Source organism: Pipistrellus hanaki (assembly GCF_964339955.1).
Source record: "Pipistrellus hanaki genome assembly, chromosome: 11".
Classification (NCBI taxonomy): Eukaryota; Metazoa; Chordata; class Mammalia; order Chiroptera; family Vespertilionidae; genus Pipistrellus; species Pipistrellus hanaki.
Window position 1 is genome coordinate 44,439,098 of NC_140513.1, and position 22,291 is coordinate 44,461,388.

The 22,291-nt window shown below is 41.8% G+C and overlaps 1 protein-coding gene across 6 annotated transcripts in view; it reads left to right on the plus strand.

Annotated features, from left to right (window-relative positions):
• PDCD1LG2 (programmed cell death 1 ligand 2) overlaps window positions 1-21,855 on the plus strand; it is a 69,466-nt gene extending 47,611 nt beyond the window's left edge. For 3 of the 6 annotated variants that reach the window (XM_084899603.1, XM_084899599.1, XM_084899602.1), the window contains exons 5-6: window positions 5,221-5,355; window positions 20,570-21,850. In XM_084899603.1, coding sequence (XP_084755729.1) covers window positions 5,221-5,355; window positions 20,570-20,583 — 149 coding nt within the window. In that variant the 3' untranslated portion in view covers window positions 20,584-21,850. Of the gene's footprint in view, window positions 1-5,220; window positions 5,356-20,569 lie in introns of all 6 variants that reach the window. The other 3 variants (XM_084899600.1, XM_084899601.1, XM_084899604.1) reach the window with 2 other exon arrangements.
• Window positions 21,856-22,291: the final 436 nt, after the last annotated feature.

Genomic DNA, 22,291 nt, shown 5'->3' on the forward strand with positions numbered 1-22,291 from the left:
AACAGTCTAACTTTGTACTGTTCAAGCCCACTCATGCCCTACATTAAGTCTACTGTTTCTGAGCCTTCAGGTGGAGAAGCAGCTACAATCTCTGCAAAAGATGTCATATGGAAAAATTGGTGGAACGAACTACTGTTCCTACAGCTGCAATTGATTCCAATTGATATTTATCATCTATCTCATCCACCATACATTCTAACATTCTAGATTTCCCACATTCAGCACTTGTAATATTGATAGTTTGTTTACCTAGGGGACTTAGACTTTCAACCTTTAGTTGCCTTACCCTTAGCTGACTAAGTTTGGTACAATTGCCTTTTCATTGTTACTAATGGGCATGGAAGTAACCAGAATCAGAATCAGTGGATCCCTGAATTCTAGACAGTCTTTCTTGCCTCCATTATGTAACAGCTTTCAAGTTCTTCATGGTAATTAAGATCAATTACTCCACCAATATAATAATTCTTTTCTTTCCTGCTCATCCACCAGTGGGTAGAGCTCAAGCAGATGAGATAGTAGCTATACCATTAGATACAGTAGAAATATTTCTTGGTATAACATCTCATAGTAGAAGCATTCGCCACCAGGAAGCTGGATTTTTAATCCAGGAAACTAAAATTTGTGGAGATGAGAAGCAAAAATTCTACAAGTGGGTCACTGGAAGTAATGGTGAGAGGGACCAGCCTTCAGCATGGGGGAGCCCTGGCACAGAAGCAGCACATGCTTGAGACGAGATTGGCAGGGGGAAGTGAGTCCGTACCTGGGGTGGGATGGACAGAATATGAGTTGGGGGCATCAGAGTTATCTGCTCCACCTCAAATTAAAGTAACCTTTACCAATCAGCAGACCAGACTGAAAATTTTGAAGTGATTCAATGGACATTATTTTTCTAGTTTTCACTTCTGAGAAAAAATATCACAAAACTCCCTGATGTAGTTCTTAGAGGCATCCAGATGCACTGTTATTTCCAAGCCCCCAACTGCCCCCCAATTTCCTACCTACCTACACATCTCTATGCAGTTCCAACACTAATGTTAGCCGTAAAGAGAGGAATCATCTAAGGATGTTGATAGAAACAAAAACATTAGAAACATCATTTTTAGGGTAGACTTTGAATGAAAATAGTTAATTAGGCAAGCTGGCTTTTCAATAATCTTTATTTCTGTTTTTATCACAGCAAAGACCACCAGACTTGTCACCTTATGAATATTGAGCTATAGCTAATTCATACTATAGCTTTAGAAGCTTAAATACTCACAATCCCAGGGGACTTTATTTCCCCTCGACTGTCCTCTATGTTTACTCTACTGTCCTTTGTTATGTGGCATTTTCTGTTTGGTTAAGTGTAAGCCAGTACTTCAGATGGAATGTGGTTTTCTAGAAGGACATTTATATAAGAATCTCCACAGAGAAATACAGACCTGGCTAAGATGAATTTGGAAACAACTAGAATCTGTCCTTTGCATCAGTGTTTTTTCTTCGGGTTAGAGAAGTAGAAGGGCAGACTGATCATTTCTCCGGAAGCCTTGAGGCTGTGAGAAGTTAAGAATAAAGTAAGGGGGTCCCTCTCTCTCTGGGGATCCAACACACCTGACTAGATAGTCAACTGTTGTGGGAGAGATCTGTGGGGCCTGCATCAAAGCCTGGGATATCGCTCATGAATGCAACCAACAGGGAGATGGAGAAATCTTTGCAATTAGAAATCCTCAAGCTAGCTTTACTCATCCTCCTCAGCTTTAAATTCATCCTACTATCCCCTGACATCCTCTGCTCCAGTCAGCTCCCCTTCCTCACCATGTACTCTCTGAACTTGCTTGACCCTCTCCCACCTCCATGACCTCTTTGCTCAGGCACTTTATTCCACATAAAATATCACTATTCACCAGTTCCAAGCCCACTCTCTCTCTAGAGCAGCTCAGGTAACCCCAGGATACAAGCAGTCTTCCCTCATCTTGCCTCCTGGACCAATTGTGTCACTTTTTTGTTTGCTTGTGACTGTGCTTACCTTTTCTCTTCCATTACTATTTTATTTTCCATGTATTTTAATTATTCACGCGAGTCTTCTTTATACCCAGATAAAGCAAAAACAGAGTGCTCTGTTTATAATAAATGCTCAACCAATGTCAGATTAATGGGTTGAAGGCTTAGTCTTAGATGATCCCAGACCCGTTGTCTCAGCCTCCAGACTGTGTGGACAGTCAGTCAGAGTAGTCAAATGATGCCCTGACTTGTGGTGCAAGTACCAAACCACAGTCACACATCCTCCCACGGGTTCCGAGCTTCTATTTCTCAAAGGCTTTTTAAGTTGTCTTATGACTGACCCCTATCTACTCATTCTCATAAGTTGAGCTGCTGAGTACTGATTTCTGTGACCCACCACAGGTTTTTCCAGAAATCAATGAATCAAACAAAGACAGCACTGAAATTCTCAGGGTGGGTGGTTCTCCCATGACTCTAAAATGGATGGCTGAGCATCCTAACTTTCTATCAGAAATTAAGGAGCAGTGAGACGGTTTTCCTTTCAAAACAGAGTTTATTCTGCTCAGTCGGTGGTTGCATTTTCATTAGGAAGCATACAGTGAGACTGGAGCCCAGATTCGTATAGGGCTCGCAAGAGAAGCCCTTCTAGGAGGCCTGGCCGTGAAGTAGTCAAGCATGCAGGCTCTGAAGTCAGATGGGCTTGAGTTTAAAATCCTCTCTACTACCTAGGCTTTGAGAACTCGAGCCACCCTAGAAGTGTCCCTTGTCTTCCTTTGTTGAATGAGGTTAAATAATGGTAGCTACCTTACAAGGCTATTGGAACTATTAAGTAAATTATACTAATAACATCCCTAGCACTCTGAGAAGATGGAAATAGGAAAAGAAATGGCACCTTTTGCACGAGGCATGGCTTCCTTGTGAGTAAGGATGAAACAAATTGCTTTCCCATACAGCATCACATCATTGTTAAGTAGCATGCAAGTATTAGAAAAACAGTTTAGAAGAATATGCATTAGGATATAGACTAAGAGACCTGAAAATACAGTGACTCAAACAAGACAAAAGTATATGTCTCCCTCGTGTAATATTCAGAGCAGGTAAGTAGTATATTCCATAAAGTCATTCTGTGGGCAAGGTTCTTTCCATCTTTTTCTGCCATTCTCTAGAGTGGTATCCCCCATTGAATTGTCAAGGCTGGGTCATTGCCATATCCATGTTTCAGCCTCCAGAAAGGAAAAAGAGGTACATTCAGTGTTTTAAAGCCAAAACTCAGAAGACCCATTCTCTTGGCTTAAAATTAACTTACATGTCTGGCCACACCTATCTATAAGGGAGACTTAGAAATGTAGTCTCCAAGAAGTCACATGTCCAGCTAACACCTAGCTAACACTAGAGAAGAAAAGCAGAATGGATTAAAGGAATAAGGGGCAGTCTGCCACAGGGTAACTGCTGAAAAGGAAGATAGTGGTAGGTGGACTAGGTTGATGGTTAATTCAGTCCAACAAATCCTTACTGACACCATTCATGTAGGTTGGCTTTATAGGGGATTCAGAGGTGACTTAAATAAAGTCTCTGCATTTCAAATACTTATAATCTAAGCAGACTGGATATTCAATGTTAGAAAGTCTTCAGGGACGAGTAAGCTTTTGTATGTGGAAAGGACTATGAGGGAACTGGACAGGACAAGTATCTGCATAAAGGCCACGAGATAGGCACTTTTCCTGTTGTGGGAACAGTGAGGTCCCAGTACTCCCTGACTCATGGTATTACATGCGGGCAAGAGCTTAAATAGCACTTCCTAGGGGTGACGGAGATGACTGTAATCAATATGGATTATGCATTGAGGGATGGTAACTAGACTTACTGTGGTGATCATTTCACAGTATGTACAAATATTGAATCATTATGTTGTACATGTCAAACCAAATGTAATGTTGTATGTCAATTATACCTCAATAAAAATGTCTGGTTTTTTTTGTTTGTTTGTTTGTTTGTGTGTTTTTTTGAAGGATGAGTTATCCAATGAATGGATGGGCCAGTCTTTCTACTTCTTTTCCTCCTTAGTGTTCCACACTCTCTTAGACAGAGAATAATATCTATTGGGCCAGAGCTTTGGATCAGAGAGAGATGGGTTTGCAATTTCAGCTTAGCCACTTGCTTAGCAGTGATGACCTTAGATAGATTATTTCTCATCTTTGAACTTTGTCAATTCTCAAATGAGGGGCTCAGATTAAAGATGTCTATGCCTTTCTCAGCTAAAACTGCCTGTGGTTCTCAGGAGGGACTATGTTGGGGAGGGGAGGAAGTGGGCAGTACTGGACCTTTCCCCTGAGCAGTGTTTCCAGGTTTTTCTGTGTTTATTCTATATAAGTTACTCCATGTGTTTATTCTATATAAGTTACTCCATGAGGCAGACTTCAGTTTATGGAAAAGGTATAGCTTATCTTGGGTCCCCTTCCATCTCCCTGCAGTGAACCCCCACTCCAGCCCTGTCTTTGGTCAGCCTGGGCTCTCATTCTAACCTTTAGATATTCAGAGCTCTCCTTTATAAAGTTTTCCCCAGGCTCCCAAATCACTTTCTCATCCACTTCTCTACTAAACTCATCTTTTCCACAGTATTAGGAACTTCATTAGCTGTGACAAGGAAAGGGGCTAATTATTGTAATTTTCAATGACTAGATTTTGTATATGAATACTACTTATAAGATTTTATTTTTTTCGCAGGGTCCTGTAATTCTTTGATATTTAATAATGAATGCATATAGATTCTAAGCACCATGACAGGGAGACAATTTTGGACTGAGAGATTACCTTACTAGAAAGATAAAGAGAGATGATGATAATGATAGGTAAACAGGTAGGTAGATAGGTAGGTAGGTAGGTAGGTAGATACATAGATACATAGATAGAATATGATACATGTGTCAGAATGTTGCAAAGCGTAGAATCTAGAACAAGACAGCCTAGATTATATCTCAGTTCTGACACTTGCTGTATAACTCTGGGGAAACTTCCTAGGTCCCACTTTCTTTACCAGTAAAATGGGGTCGTAGTGGAGCCTGCCTCTATGGTGATTATGAGGAGTGAATGAGCTAGTCTGCACAGGGCACATAGAAAGTACCTAGCGTGAATTAGATGCTCAATGCAAGTTGGCCATGTTGGTTATAACCCACTCAGAAGGCCAACTTGTTGATTTACCTCTGAGCTACCATGTAATTGTGGTGCTTTTCTTTCACCCAGGTGAGATGGAACCCGAGATCCCTTCAACTTGGCTGCTTCACATTATCATCCCTTCCTTCGTCATTGCTTTAATATTCATAGTTGCAATAATAATCCTAAAAAAACAATGCTGCCAAAAGCTTTCTTCAAGAAAAGGTAGGTGAGTTTTATTCACAGTAACCATGTGGACTGGGTGTCTGCAGTGAAGGGCTCTGCTTTGCCACTGGCCTCACGCTTCCTGGTTTCACACCAAATCCACTCAATGGTTATGAATTGCTTTGGGTTTGTCCCAGAAAAAAAAAAAATGGCTCTAGTCTTCAGTGAGCTAAAACTCTTACACTGACTATTTTAAAGGGAATATTTTGTTTCTGTGGATGAAATTGTTTGCTTTGTTCTTTGAGCGGAGAAGTGCCATCAGCCTCATGAGATTGGTGTTACTTTGGCAATGTTGGACAGCTATGTGGTCTGCACTCATTGGTGGAAAGATGCCAGGATCCTTTCTAACAACTCCTTCAGCTCTCAGCTCTCCTTGCCTCATTTTGGATATGAGCTGGGCTAAGCCCTCCTCTTACCCCCAGGAATCTGAGTCTCCTGGTGGGGTAAGAGGAGGAGAAAAGTGTGTGAGGAAATTTGGGGGTGGGGAAAGCACCTGTTTGGTGGTTCCCTGAGGTCTTTCAGCAGATCCTCACTCCTACTGTGCCAGCCGGGACAAGGCATGCCTGCAGCCTTAGAGCCCTGGCCTGAATATCTGCAGTCTCATCTGGTACTTCCCTAAACTATCCCTTTGTCAGCACCCAACCAGCTCCTCCCAAGATTGAGACACAGCCTTGTCTATAGAAAAAGAAATGGCATCTGGGAGTAACTCGATAGAATTTGGGGTGATCACTGTTTGAGGATTGGGTGATGTTTACGTGGCTGTTCTCTCACATTTGTAATCTAACTTCTATATTCTCATCTGTCATGAAATATTATCATACTCTATTTTTGCCCATTGCCCTCTATATGTATTAGCTTGGGTTATATCTACAAACCCCTCTAAGGTAGACTTGAAGAAACTATTGTCAAAGAAGGAAAAGGGAAGAAGGAAGAAGAGAGAAACAACAAAAGTGGAGGGGAAGGACGCTCCACCATAAAGAGGGAATCACAAGTTCTTGTTAGACAGAACTTCGACTAAACAGAATCATTTCTGCAAACCTGTGACCTCAGAGTTGTGGCAGAAGCAGTGCAATTCACTAGAATCTTACCTTTACACCATATTTCCAGACCTGGGGCCCGAGAACCCTTTAGTCACCTCAGAAATGAGCAGCAGAGCCTCCTGTCCTTATTCCCTTTTGGAGAATAAAGTGGAGTTATACTCAAAGGTAGAGCAGGGGGGGGGAAATCCTCCCCTCGTCTCGATCTCCAGAGTGAGTGAGGACATCAGTAGCTACAGTAGGCTCAAGCACCAACTGTAGTGGAAAGATTGTTACCAACAAGGGCTGAATGAATAAATTTGCAAATGATTCCTTTTCTGTTTGTTTGTTTTTAATGAAGCAAAGTGAAATCATGGTTGCCTATATAATAACCTCCCTAACTCTTGTGCATCGGAATATGCTTTCTTACATAGGAGATACATGGATACAAATGTAGAAATGTGGTGGCCATGCACACAAACTCACGTGTCACCAAAAAAAAAAAAAAAAAAGGTTGAGAACAGCTGGTTCTGTGGATAAAGCTTTAAACCAAAGTCAGGTTAGGTATGGAGCTGGTGCTATCATTTATTGGTTCTATGGTCTTGCACGAATCACCTAACTCCTTGGAGATGATTTTTCTATCTGTAAAGTGGGTAGCGACCTGGGAATGAACAGTTTGCAGTTGATTAACCCAATCTCACTGCCACTACCAAGGTTCAACCTGGACTAGGGCAGAACCCTCCTCACTCATCTCCCTGCATCCACTCCTGCTGTCTCCAATATGATTGATTTTCACATTTAGCTAGCATGGGCTTTTAATTTCTCAAATCTATCATGTCTCCCCTGTTCAGATCTCTTCCGTGGCTTCACCTTGCTCACAAGGAGTTGTGACTCATGTATGCAGCTTTATATGGCACCACTATCACCTTTGTTACCCAAGCTCTAGACATAAAAGATTTTTTTAAATATATTTTATTGATTTTTTTGCCCCCCTCCCTCCCTCCCATACTTACCCTCCCTCCCCAGAGTTTTATGTTCATTGGTTGTACTTATATGCATGTACACAAGTCCTTCGGTTGATCTATTATCTCCCCCAGATCTCCCTCCCCTCCCCACTGTAATTTGACAGTCTGCCTGTTGCTTTACTGTCTCTATATCTGTCTAGACATAAAAGATTTTCTAGTCTTAAGAGACATCCCCCTCTTTCAAACCTGAGTTTCTCATATAGTATTTGCTCTTCTTAAATTACTTTATTTTTCCTTGTCCATCTGAGTTGGTGTCATTCATTAAGTCTCCACTAAGCTGTCACTTTATCAAGCCTCCCTTGACTCTACCCCCTCTCCACACCCATTACATTAAATCCTCTTGTCAGGTGCTTGCCTAGCGACTACTTCTCACTCCAATATACTCAGCACAGAAGTACATGGGACCTATTTTAATAGCTTGAGCTAAAAATGCAATTGCATCTCTTTTCATTTTCCAATTAATTTCTCAAGCCACAGTCCTTCCCATCTTAGCAAAAAGTCCAGTGTCTCCTTCTTACAGTATGTACTTCCCTAACTCCCACAAACTGCCAGGAGGCTTACTTAGCCCACAGGGCCAGTGCTACTTCTGAGAAAGATACTGGGGAACTAGGTCAGTTCACCAGAGATCCCTGGTTTTCAGCTACTTCTGTTTCTATTCCTGCCCATGCAACATCCCTGTTCCCTCCAGGTGTCTCTATCCACTATGCAAAGGTTCCCTTGCTTGTCCAGATCCCCACACAGACCAGAGCGATGCAGGATGACAAATCTCCTGGCTCCCATCACATGTTCTGGCCTTCCTCGCAAAGCAGGACCCTCAGGGGCTGGTTGATAAGGGAGGAGGGCCTTCCTGCCTCAACCACAGCTGTGCGTAGTCAGCCTCTTCCGTTCCCAAACCTTCATCTGGGACACCAGTCCTGACTTCCTTTTCTGGAATAGTTTGTGTTCTGAACTTCTCAATCTATTGGAGAGAGTCCATTTTAGTCTCTTTCTGTCCAGAAAGCTCCTCGGCTCCTCAACACATTTACTCGCTTATGCCTCAGTGACCAGCTCTGCACACTGAGGTTTTTGGGGAGGGCAGCCGTTGTCAGTCCATAAAAGGTCCCCCCTTCTACCAACCCCCCACTAAGAGGGACCATTCAACAGATCAGGGCTCCAGGGTGATATTGAAATTATTGTAAAAATAATGTCAAGTTCTGTTTCATCTGCTAATAACAGGGGCTATATTTCTCTTATTCACCAATATATGTCCAGTGTCTAAAACATTACCTAGCAATACAGTTCTTCAAGAAAACTTTAACATTGAACCTACTATATGAAGGTACATAGGCTAAACTTCTCTGTAAAATATTCTAGCCACATGTGGTTTTTAAATTTAAATGAAATAAAAATTCAATTCTTCGATCACATTTTAAGTGCCTAGATATTTCAAGTGCTCAGTAGCCATGTGGGTCTGTATGGGACAGAGCAGATATTACTTATTTCCATCGTTGCAGAAAGCTCTATTGGACAGCATTGTGCTAGCCCCTTTGCAGTTAAATTCACAAAAACTGCTTGAGGCAAGGAGTAATGTCTACTTTGTAAATGAAGAAACTGAAGCTCAGAAAATATTTAAGTTATATAGCTAGGCTTGAACACAGGTCTGACTCCAAAACTTGTTGCCCTTTGTTGCAAACATGCTTAATAAAAATTGGCTCTATCTGAATACATTTTACATTATAATTATCTTTGGGCAATGGAAAAAAAAAAAGTCTCAACCCACAGTACTTGAGCAACTTGTTCATTGACTTGCTGGGCCAATGGCAAGGCCAATAAAAGAATCCAGCAAGAATTGTGATCTATAGAGACCAGATCTCCAAAACAAGTCTCTAGATTTCTATTTCTCAAACTCTCAATGTTAAAGAACCATTTTGGTTTTTTTCAAATTTCTAATATGTTAGAAATTGGTACTTTTATAATATGTATATATGGAAAAATTACTAATAATAAAATGGAAGAAAAAAACACAGACATAAAGCAATAAGCCCAATTCTTACAGGAGTCAATAAATATAAAATGACATTTGAATAAATATGTTCAGAAATATAATCTAGTAAAATAATTACTATACATTTTTCTAAATGTTTACACTCCACTTCTGTACTTATCTCATTGTGGACAAATAAACATTTCACCTACCGCCGAAACCGGTTTGGCTTAGTGGATAGAGCATCAGCCTAGGGACTGAAAGGTTCCAGGTTCGATTTCGGTCAAGGGCATGTACATTGGTTGTGGGCACATCCCCACCCAGTAGGGGGTGTGCAAGAGGCAGCTGATTGATGACTCTCTCTCATCGATGTTTCTAACTCTCTATTCCTCTCCCTTCCTCTCTGTAAAAAATCAATAAAATATATATTTTTTAAAAAACAAAAACATTTCACCTACCAGCACCTGCTTATAGACCACACTTTTGGTGGCACTGTCCTAAAGGATTGACCAAGGACTCTCCAGGGATTTAAACCAACGGCCAAATATGCAGGTTTATGATGTATAAGGATCACCGAGAATGGGAGCACAGGCATTAGAAGGAGGCCTTCCCTGAAACTCCAACATTCCAAGGCAATCTCTCTGAGTTAATCATTGGGCTCCTTTCGAGTACAAACCCTCTTGGAGGAGACTACATTGCTGAATTAGAGACCAAAGATGGTCATGAGAGAGTTACTAAAAATCTGGTATACAGAGCAGAAACATAATTAGAGATGGACTGAATTTAGATACCCAAGCAACTATAGGAGATGGGCATCAAGCTCTGGAAGAAAATAAAAGTGGAAAGCTACATATGAAATCAGGGATTGAGAAAGATGAAACCAGGGAAACAGTGGGGAGCAGCATCCCATTATGTAAAATTTTGGCTTCTGCCCCCTGAGTTGCTTTGAACCAGTAGTAGTCATTTACACCTTTAGTGCAAATTAATTGATCAGACCTGCTCTGTGTAGGGCAGAGGGAAGGAAGTGGCAGTAAAGACTAAAGTTGATTCCCTTTAAAGTATTCATCATTCTTCATTTTTGACTTTTAAAAAATATTTTCTAGCTCCATTTTTATCTCTCTGTTCAAATTATCAGAAAGATAACAAACATAATTTCATCTGCTTGTCCCCTAAGTTCATTGAGCTTTCGTATAACCAGTGTTTTAAACTCTGTATCTAGTAGATTGTTTGTCTCCATTTCGTTTAGTTCTTTTTCTGGAGTTTTGTCCTGTTCTTTCATTGGGACATGTTTCATTGTCTCCTCATTTTGGCTGTTCCCCACCCCCACCCCCGTGTTTGTTTCTATGTATTAGATAGAGTTTCTAAGTCTCCTAGTCTTGGTAGAGTGGCCTTATGTAGTAGGTGTCCTATGAGGCCCACTGGCACAACCTTCCTGATTGCCCAAGCTTGGAATTCCAGGTGCACCCCTGTGTAGGCTGTGTGCACCCTCCTGTTGTATTTGAGTCTTGATTGGTATTGGCATGTCCATGGGAGAGATTCACCCTAGGTCAATTGGCTGCAAGGACTGGCTGTGACCATTGTGGAGGATCTGCTGTGCAGGGGCCCACCCCATGGAACAGGACATTCTTCAGTGGGGCCCTGGTGCTGGACCAAGGTCATCCACCACCTGTGTCCTTCCCAGGGCCACTCAGCATGAGCTGTGGAGCAATCTTCAGATGGCTACTAAATATGCTGAGATTAGAGGTGCCCGGGAGAGACCAAGCTGCAAACCAAGCCTGGATGCTGCAGTGCTGGGACTGGGGCCACTTAGTGAGAGGTAGGGGTTAGGAAATCCAAAGCATGGGCCAAGATGGCTATTTGTATGAAAAAGCCACTGAAAATGGCTTGGGTGGGCCTGCAAGTTGGATGGGGTGGAATCTCAGGGAATCACCAGGGCAGGGTGAACAGTGTGAAGCCAGATTGATGGAGACTCAGATATGGAGCCCGCCTACCAGCTCTGTAGGGGGGGAAGGCTCATCAAAGGTACAGCTGTCTGGGAGAAAGCTGTACCTCCAGCCCTTGCCCTGACACCACACAATTCAGTTCCTCCCAATATGTTCCTCACATGCCTTTCAAGCTGCTGCCACAGCACTGGAGCTCAGAGTGAGAAAGTCTGAGAAAGTTCGTGCATGGACCCTTTAAGGGGAACTGCATGAGACTCCAGGAACCCTCCATCTCCCTCACCCTCAATCCAAGATGATTTTCACAGCCAGAAGTTATGGGGACTTCCCTTTCTGACACTGGAACCCTGGGCTAGGGAGCCTGGTACGGGACAGGACCCCTCCTCGGGGGTACCTCAGCAGCAAGATATCACTCCCAATCTTTATCCATCACATGTAGGTGTGGGAGCAGCACATCCATCCTGCTAGGATGGATGTGGCTTCTGCTTTATATCTTTAGTTATAGGACTTCTGTTCAGTTAGATTTCAGGTTGTTCAATGATGGTTGTTCTCTAGTTTCACTGTAATTTTTATGTGGTTGTGGGAAGATGTGAGTCCCACATTTACCTACGCCATCATCTTGACCACTGGCCTGTTTTGGATTGAATTTTTTTGTTCTGCCATCTTTTGGCCTATAAACAGAACAATTTTCTCATTAATTTTATTCCATCACTGGGATTTTTCTTTTTCAGCCGCAACAAAAGGTTGTCACCACAAACAGGAGGGAAGTGAACAGAGCTATGAGTAGTCACAATTTTTCTTTTTCATCTCTTTTTCTCCCCCAGCTTGAATTAAGAAATAGCCATTGTGCTATTAATGCATAGAGGGTAACTGAATAATTTAGACCTGTTCAGAATCTTCCTATTCAATGGCATTTCAGTTAATTGTTCTCTAGAACTTGCATTGTTCTATATCTTTGTTGGAGGACAAAAATGGTAACTTCTGTACAGCTACACAACAGTTGTGTAGCCTTCAATCTGCCTATAAGGCTAAGCACTGCTGGGGAACACTGCATAGGGCATGTTAGAAACATGGTTAAACTTTAATAGCAAGGGGTAGGTATTCGGTTTTGATGCAATCAACAGCCATTGTTTTTGCAACAATTGTTAAGTACTTGGTGAGGACTGTGGGTCAAGGATAATGCTGGGGGAGCAGAAATCTTTTCATGAGGTTGACAAGCTTGGAGCTGGAATTTGTAGAAGAGAAAGGGTATTATCTGGAGATCGGGAGAAGTTAGGTTGCTGAAATTATTCAGTTTGGTTGGATGAAAAGTTTAGAACTGGAACAGCATTGTGCTGGGTGGGGACTGACAGGCGTGGCTCATGTTGAGGACTGGGTATTTTTAGCTTTTTTGGGAAAGTCGCTTTCCTTTGTAATCTAAAAAGCACATGTGACACATGAGTTCACCAAAATGATGATAGGAACATCACAGAAATTTCTAAATAACTTTGCATCAGCTACTCAGAATATTCACAGCTATTCGTTTTAGAATTCTGCTGAATATATCCCCCAAATCCCAGAAGCATCAATTGTGAAAACAACCCTAGGAAACCCTAACAGGGTCTGTGTCTAGCTTACACATAAGATATGGCAGCACATAAGAACAAAATATAACTCAAAAGAGTGAAATTGGCCCCTGTACCTTCTCTTCTCCCCCTGCCCCTTCACTTCCCTGAAAGCCAGTTATAAAAATACATCCTGCACAGCCAGCATGGATCAGTGCTTGCGCATTGACCTATGAACCAGGAGGTCATGGATCGATTCCTGTCAGGGCATATGCCAGGGTTTCAGGCTCAATTTCCAGTGTGGGGCATGTGGGAGGCAGCTGATCAATGATTCTCTCTCACTATTGGTGTTTCTATCTCTCTCTCCCCTCCTTTCTGAAATCATTAAAAAATGTATTTTTAAAAGGCACATCCTGTGACTGTGCACTCTTCCATGTGCACAGAATCAAGGAAACACATGCAGCACAGGCTGGACTTGAGGTCAGGTTACACTGAGCTTCTCTGACTCAGCAACAAGGTTTTCTTGACTCATAAGTTTCAACACTAAAACTGAAATAGCCATTTCCTGAGAAATCCTTCATTCCTGTAAATTGGTCTACGTGGCCTACAGTGGGTTTCTATGGGAGAGGCCCTAGCATTTCATGAACTTGAAGTCTGTATAAGTGACTTCAGTTGCTCAGCATAAGAAGTAGTGAAAGGCCTGACAGCAGAGGTGGTCAATTCAGGTGTGCACCAGGGCCAGGCAGGTGATGATGTGGGTGGAAAAGGCCTCGTTTAATCAAATAGGGAGAGTGGGGACTGTGTCAAATCAGAGAGCTTATTCTCTGTCAAGATAAGTACTAGCCTAACATTGCTGGAGAAGACAGCCAGGTTTTTATATAAAATGCCCTCGTTATTTAAAAAACTATTTCAAATACCAAACCCACCAAACAAAATGTGCCCATAGGCTAATTGAGCCTGTCAAGGACCAGTTCGCAAAACCTCTTTTCTAGCTAGAGAGTAATGAAGACAGAAACATTTGAAGAATTGAGAAATGCTCAAAGGCCTCCTGTCATTCCTAAATCTTTCACCCTATAGCCTGTCACTGGTCTGAATGTTGCACTATTATAGAGCAACTTCTTTGGATTAACAGGATAACACGACCATTTTTAACCAATATATCTCCTTATAAACAGGGGGAAAACAAACAAATAAAAAAACTCACACCCTCTTAATGGTATCTAAAATTCAAAATAAAGTAACTATCTTAATCATAAGTCAAATGAAAGAAATGCACCTAATTCTGCTCCACCAACCTCACCAGCCAGGTACAGTCCCCTGTCCTCTGCCTTCTAATGGGGAGAGGGAGAGTCTGGGAGGTAAGGGGTTGATGCTCCTCCTCTCTTCCTCACTCCTCCCTGGCACTTACTTGAGAATATGTGGTGTGATGTAAAGAGGTCAGGACCACATGCAAATACATCATAGAAATCACACATAGGAATCTACCTGGTACATTTAATAGCAACAAATTAGAAATACGTAAAATATGAATCAATAGGAGAATAGATGAAGAATGCTTTTTCAATAATTAAAATGAAAGCACCAAAGCTAGATGTATTTTTGAGGTGGTTAAATCTGAACAATATAATTTTGAGAGGAAAGAAAGACACATCGCAGAAAGATATAGACAACATATGGCCTATCATAGAGATTTTTAAACACATGCAAACAACCATTAAGTAGTGTATATGGAAACAGTCACGTGAAGTAAAAATACAAAAACAGCACAGAAATTATAAACACCACATTTAACCTCTTAAACTGGGTAGCAGAGATACAGATGTTCCATTGTATTTCCCCTTTACTTTGCTTTATGCCTAAAATATTTGTGTTTTTAATCCTCACTCAAGAATATGTGTGTTTTGTTTGTTTGTTTGTTTTTTAGAGGAAGAGGAAGAGGGGTAACAGAGGAACATCAATTGTTTGTCTGCCCTACATTCCCTGACTGGGGATCAAACCTGAAACCTTTCTTTTGGTGTACAGGATGATGCTCCCACCAACTGAGCCACTTGGCCAGGGCCTGAATTATTTATTTTTATACAAAGGAGCTTATAACTAAAATTCAAAAGATTTACATTCAGGTTTTCCTGTGAGCTAGATACAGAATCTTTTTTAAAAGAATATTTTTATTGATTTCAGAGAGGAAGGGAGATAGAGCCTATCCACCCTCAGTAGATGCTTTTTAAGTTCCTCCTCTATAAAGTTGCTCACCAACAATTAACTCTTTCTTGAGAACTAATATAACATTTTAGGTAATATTCACTGGGAACAAGGGGGATCAAGACCTGGAGATATTGACTTTGGGAATGGAAAGAGGACAGGTCTGGGGCCCAGTGTTTAAACAGCTGAGAAAACCTGGTACCTGTTGTTAGAGGTGAAAGGAACCCCAGGCTTCTCCAGAGAAACGGAGCCACTAGGAGACTGGCAAGTATGAAATCCATAGGGCAGGCTAGTAGGCTGGCAATTCAGGTAAAAGTTGAAGGTGCAATGTGGAGTCTGAAATCTCTAGAGCAGGCCAGCAGTCTGGGAACTCTATTACAGTCTTGAATCAGAATTCCTTCTTTTCTGGAAAAATCTCAGGTGTTGCTCTTAAGGTCTTCAACTGATTGAACAAGGCCCACCACCATTATGGAAGATAATCTGTTTTAATTTAAAGTCAACTGATGTTATATGCCATAATATATGGTAATCAAAATAACTTCTTAGCAACATCTAGAGTCTAGATGTTGAGAGAGGGAGAAAGAGAGAAACATCAGTGTGAGAGAGAAATATTAATCAGTTGCCTCCTGCATTTACCCCAACCAGAGATCAAATCCACAACCTGGGTATTTGCCCTGACCAGGAGTCAAATACGCTACCTTTTGGTGTACAAGATGCCACTCCAACTAACTGAGCCACATTGGCCAGAGCTGTCATTTACTTTTAAATTGTTTTTGTTCTTATCCTGAGAAGACAAGTATTGGATTTAGGAAAACTGGGTTCTCAGGACCAGGTTGTAAACATTAATGTCCTGTATGCCATATATTTATTAAAAGAAAATAAGTGTATTAATTACAGCATTTATGTTGGGTAAAAGCTTACAGGAGTAACATCTGCATTTCCCAAAGTACTAACATAAATTTCTAGAAAGCAGGTGAGGCTCTTCCTCTTCCCTTAGAAAGTGTACTTTCATTAGGCATCTATTAAATGAGAACCACTCTATTCATTTTATGTACCAACTAAAAGGGGTTTAAGCAAACTATAACCAGGGCCAATAGTTTTTATAAACAAAATCTTATTAAAACAGAGCCATGCTCATTGTTTCTAGATTTCCCTTTCTCCACCCAGCATTTACACCCCTTCCACTGCCTTGACAGCAGAATTTAAGAATTCCAATAGGGACTTTATGGGATATGCATTCTAAAATTTTTTACAATCTAGCCCTTTACAGAAAAAGTTTGCTGACCCTGACCTCGAGGTTCTCCCTGGGCTGTACTTTCTCCCATAGTCAATGTACTTGTTCCCGTGTTAAATGGTCTAATGCTACTCCTACTCCTACCTGAGCTATCTAAGGAGAGAGCCCCACTAGGATGGGGCTTAGCTAGCTCAAGGCTCTCACTCTCCCATACCCATTCTCTGCCATTACAGCTCTGCCTCACCCCCAAACTACCATGTTGGGACAGTGTTGAGTTCCAGCTGTTCAAGAGCCATCCTGGGCTCTCATGTCCTTACCTAGCATAATCTTGGGAGATGGAGTTTTGGGACTTGTCCCGAGCATGTCTATCACCCTTACTTCTACCAAGACTTTATTCAGATAAATATTTTCCCTTTCTACTTTAGCAGGGAAGAGCTTGTAGGTTTTGCTTCAGTGACCAGAGACTGAAGTGAAATGTGATTATTGTGGGAGTGCCCAGCAGGGCTCAGAGGCTCTGGTTTTCCACTCCATGGCTCTGCCCATAACTTTCTGGGCAACGCTGAGAAAGCTGTTGCCTGTTTTTATTCTTGTGGAAATCCAGACTTCTAGAAAGGCCTTCAAGACCTTCACTTTGTTATTATAAGAGAAAAAGACTCAGATAGTCTGACTGAAGAAACAGCTTATTCTCACCTTTCTCTGTCATGGATGTGATGGTCATTAGTATTATTTCACACATTTCCTGGATGTCTTATTTTTGTATACATTATGGGTTTGCACTTCTCTGTAGTTAACTGATAAATTAGGTATGGTCATGTGACTTGCTTTGGTCAAGTAAATGTAAGCATAAGTGAAGTAACACACACTTATGTGTAAAAGATATAAGAACTAGAGTGTGCTTTGCCATATTTTCTTTTTCCATCTGATATGATAACCAACAACACTTGAGCTGGTGATTACTATATCAGCCTGGGTCTCTGAGTAGTTAACTACAAATAACAGAGCACCCTGATGACTTGCAATGGACATGGAATATAAGCAAAAATATACCTTTGTTTATTATATTGGAGTTGTTTGTTATTGCACCATAAACTAGTCTACCCTAACTGATATAACAGGGGAAAACTGGAACCTCTACTAAGTAAATATATGTTACCATTTAAAATACTGTTTCTGAGAAATTAATAATATGGAAAATGTTTTCTACATAATAAAAAGAAAAAATAAGATATGAAAATATATTATGAATGCTATATTTTAAAAAGGTGGTTTTACTATACCCATTATAACACTTTCTTCCGAAAACTTAAAATGAAAACATTAAAAGGTCGATAATTACTATCTTTATATTATGGAACCTTGTATTGTTTTCTTCTTTTGTTTCCTGAATTTCTCTGTGTTTTAATGCATTTTTAGCTGTCCCAAAGTATCACTTTTAATTACACAGGGATGTTTGCTAGATGAAGAACTAACTTTCTGAAGTCCTTTTAACTACCCCCCTCTTACCTCTCTATATCCCAGTAGTCACGTGCATTGCATAGAACTCTTCATTGGGTCCTTGTCAACTTTATGGAGGGAAACACTATACACTGAGTGGCCAGATTATTATGATATCTGAACACATAATAATCTGGCCACTCAGTGTGCACAGGGGGTAGGGGTGTCCCCCAGCCCAGCCTGCACCCTCTCTAATCTGGGATCCCTCTCACAATCCAGGACTGCTGTCTCCCAACCGCTTAACTGCCTGCCTGCCTACCTGATTGCCCCTAACCACTTCTGCCTGTCAGCCTGATCACCCCCTATCCACTCCCCTGCCAGCCTGATAAATGCCTAACTGCTCCTCTGCCTGCCCGATTACCCCTAACTGCCTTCCCCTGCAGTCCTGGTCACCCCTAACTGCCCTCCCCTGGCAGCCTGGTCACCCCCAACTGCCCTCCCCTGCAGGTCTGGGTTCCTCCTAACTTTCCTCCTTTGCAGGCCTGCTCGCCCTCAACTGCCCTCCTCTGCTGACCTGATCACCCACAACTGCCCTCCCCTGCCGGCCATCTTATGGCAGCTATCTTGTGTCCATATGGGGACAGCCATCTTTGACCAAATGGGGGCAGCCATCTTGTGTGTTGGCATGACAATTTGCATATATATATATATATATATATATATATATATATATATATATATATTTTTTTTTTTTTTTGAGACCTGGTGCATGAGTTTGTGCATGGGTGGGGTCTGGCCAACCTGGCCAGGAGAAGAGGACATGGGCAGTTGGCTGGCCTGCCTGCTGGTCGAACTTCTGGTCAAGGGGACAATTTGCATATTAGCCTTATATTATGTAGGATATACACTGAGTGGCCAGATCATTATGCGTTCAGAGATCATAATAATCTGGCCACTTGGTGTATGCCCTTTCAATAATACTTACCAATGTCTTAGTTGCCTTTCAAAGATTACTAGCCCGGCCAACCTGGAAGGGGTGAATATATACTGCAAGGATGTAAAACATGAGGTGACTTGCACAAGGTCATCTTATAACTGAGTGGTAGAACTGGAGCTAGAATGCATGCCACCTGAGCCCTTGTCTACGGCACACAGCCCTTTCCATTTGTGTAAATTTTTCTTGAGCTAATCTTACTCGCTTGTGCTATGGGGCCCATGGCTTCTTGCTCTTATACAAGTAACCACGCTGTCAACCAGTAAACTGTAGTAGCTGATAATGATACCAAAGGTAAATATTTTGCTTTCTTTAAAAAAGATTTATTCTAGTCATCAAGCTGTGGTTTGTGAGAGTTTATAGACCTGACTTCCTCGTTTTAGAGGTAGTGACATGTTAAGGCTAAGGGATGTTCAATTACTTTCTTTAAGGATATAATCAGAGAAAAACACAGTGTCTTGTTATTCCCAGTATAGTGCCATTCATTCGTTCACTATCAACAGTATTAAGTTTCTGCTATTTTGCATCAGATACACTGTGTAGGAATTGAAAGAGTGAAATAAGTACAGCATTAGTTATCCAAGATTAATAGAGTATTGGAGATAAGGTACTCAAACTGTTATTATTGGTCCAAGTTAAAATTAAAATAAAAGGGATCAGCTTTTTGTATGCCCCTTGGCAACTGACTCAATCTCTATGTTTTTGGGTTTTTTTAATTTAATTTTATTTTTTATTGATTATGGTATCACATCCCCCCATTCCCATCCCAAACCCCTCCCTACATATGCCCCCACCCCCCTGTTGTCCATGGCCACTGTCTAGGCCCATATGCATGCACACAAGTCCTTTGGTTAATCTTCTATGTTTTTGTTTGTTTGTCGTTTTAATGAGCTTCTTATCTAAACAGAGGGGACGTAAGAGATACAGCCAAGAAGCAAGGAGACCTGGGTCATCAGTAGGAAAAAGCATGTGATCCAAGTTGAAAAGAGCCAGGAGTGAGATAAGAGGAAAGACTGTTGGGGGCATTATGAGTCATAAATTCCAGGCAAAGGAGATTAGGTTATTTTAACTGGGCATGATGCCTCAGCAGTTCTCAGAAGGAAAGGTTAGAAAGGGTAATAGAGCAATTTTATAAGTTTTTACTATTTACAAAGACATGATTAGGGTTAGGGGATATCAGCAAGGGATATTGAGCATTCTGGAATTAGCAAAAGCAGGGAACAGTTGAGCATCCCTGGGCCTGAAGGAGAAAAGGGAAGGTGTAGTTACCAGAACCCTGGAGAGGACAGCAAGAGCAGTGGACACCCACAAGGTGCTATAGCCTTTGACAGAGGGATGAAGTCGACCTGCAACCTGTCTGGGAGGTTGAAGAGGAATTCATACCCTAACTTCACTCTCCCCACTGCAATCTCCTTTCTCTCCTATGCTGAGGGGAAGAACGGGATGGAAGCCAGTGACATAGTCTACAGTGTCATCCTCCTAGGGCATGAGTAGGAAAGAGCAGCATGGAGACTGAGTCTCTAGGAACAAACAGAACTATCTGGCACAGTGGGGAACTACAAAAGACTCTGACTAGGGAAGCCCCATGAACTACACTGCAGTAGCACTGAGCTGTCTTCAGCCCAGAGAACGGAGGGAAGAAGGCTCTTACAATAGGTCTGCACAGAGAGACTGAAGACTTGGACTAGTTTAGGACAGTGGTAAGAAGATTAAAAAGAGAGGTTTTGAACCATGCTGACTCCAGATAGATGAGCTTTTTATCCTGAAGTATTTTCTCACTTCAATCTTTTTTTTTTTTTCCTTGAGAATTTCTATTTTTCCTAATCAGAAAAGTGATTTTCCTGTTTATGGACTTTTCTCCTCAGATTTGAACGTGTGATCTCCGGAGCTGGGGTGACTTGATGGGACATCCTCAAGAAACCTCTGGACTCTGAACAAGAATCCCTTGGTCCACAAAGCTTGTTTGTACTTTTCAAATGCCCGTACATGACCAGCACTTTAATCAGGAGACTACAACAGGCTAGGCAGCTCCTGGCCACTGTATGCTCAGAGGACGGCAGGCAGCCCACCCCATCTGGCTCTCACCTCTACAGCCTGTGACTGAGCAAGCACTGCTGCACTTTAGAAAATGACCACATTGGATCCTGGACCCCAGTTCATGTTCTCAGGCTCCTTCTTGCTGTCAGAGTAAAATCAAAGGGAATTATTTCCCCCTAAGTTTCCAAAAACTTCCCAGAGCGGAGATGATGGAAATCTTTAGTTACAGAAATGGACAGATTGCCAGTAATTTTTATCTATAGGAAAAGCCTATTGAAACTATCAGCTCACAGACAGGACTTTCTACAGAGTCAGCCATTTATGACTTACTGGAATCTTGAAAGCATTTAAGTCATTCTAATCCACAGGAAGCATTTAAGTACACAGGGTGGCCAACTACAAATCATGGAGAAAAGCCAGTGAGTATTTTTGTGAAGTCTAAATCACAAAGCATTTATTTGATCTGTAATCCTATATAATAAAAGGCTAATATGCAAATCGACCAAACAGCAGAATGACTGGTTGCTATGATGTGCACTGACCAACAGGGGGCAGATGCCCAATGCAGGAGCTGACACCACAACCCCCACCCCCACCCCCCGGTGGTCAGTGCACTCCACAGGGGGAGCGCCACTCAGCCAGAAGCCCTGAGCTGAGCTCACGGCTGGCGAGCACAGTGGTGGTGGTGGGAGCCTCTCCCACATCCATGGCAGTCAAACATCCCCCAAGGGCTCCCGGAGTGAAAGAGGGCTCAGGCCACATGCACGAATTTTGTTCACCAGGCCTCTAATAACATAATGTTGAGTGGTAGTTTTGTTGTTATTTTAACTACATCTTTCCTTCCAAACATTCTTTTGGGTTATTGTGGGTTTTTAACCTTGGAAATCAATGATATACATTTAAAATTTCTGACATACTAATATGCTGTGCCTAAAAAGATTTCAGATGAGTAGCCATATGGTCAAAGCCCCAAAGGAAGGCTCATTTCCTGACTCTCTATATGACTTTTAATTTACCTTTTCACTGGCTCAGTTTCTAATTCTGGGATATGGTGGTGATACCCACTAATCAAGGTCTTTGATTGTTGGCACTATAGAAATCCTGTGGAGGGAGGGTGGGGGAAGGGGAGAGAGATCAGCCAAAGAACTTGTGTGCATGCATATAAGCCTAACCAGTGGCCACGGACAACAGGGGCGTAGGGCCATACATGGGGACGGGTTTGGGATGGGAATGGGGGAATGAAGACAATTATGGGATACCATAATTAATAAAGACATTAAAACAAAACAAACAAAAAACAAAACTGGAAGAATCAGGACCAGGGAAGTTGAGAACTAGCTATGCATCTCTTCTCTGAAAGTCTCAGGGCTAGATTCTTTACATGGTCTTCCTCTGTGTGCTACTTTGGGCTTCTTCGAGTGAACAAAGCATAAGCTGTATCACTATTTATGGCCCAGTTTGAAAGTCACCTAGTGTCACCTGTACCATATTCTTTTGACCAAAATACACTCAGTTTCAGGGGGAGGAACACAGACCCCCACCTCTCGATG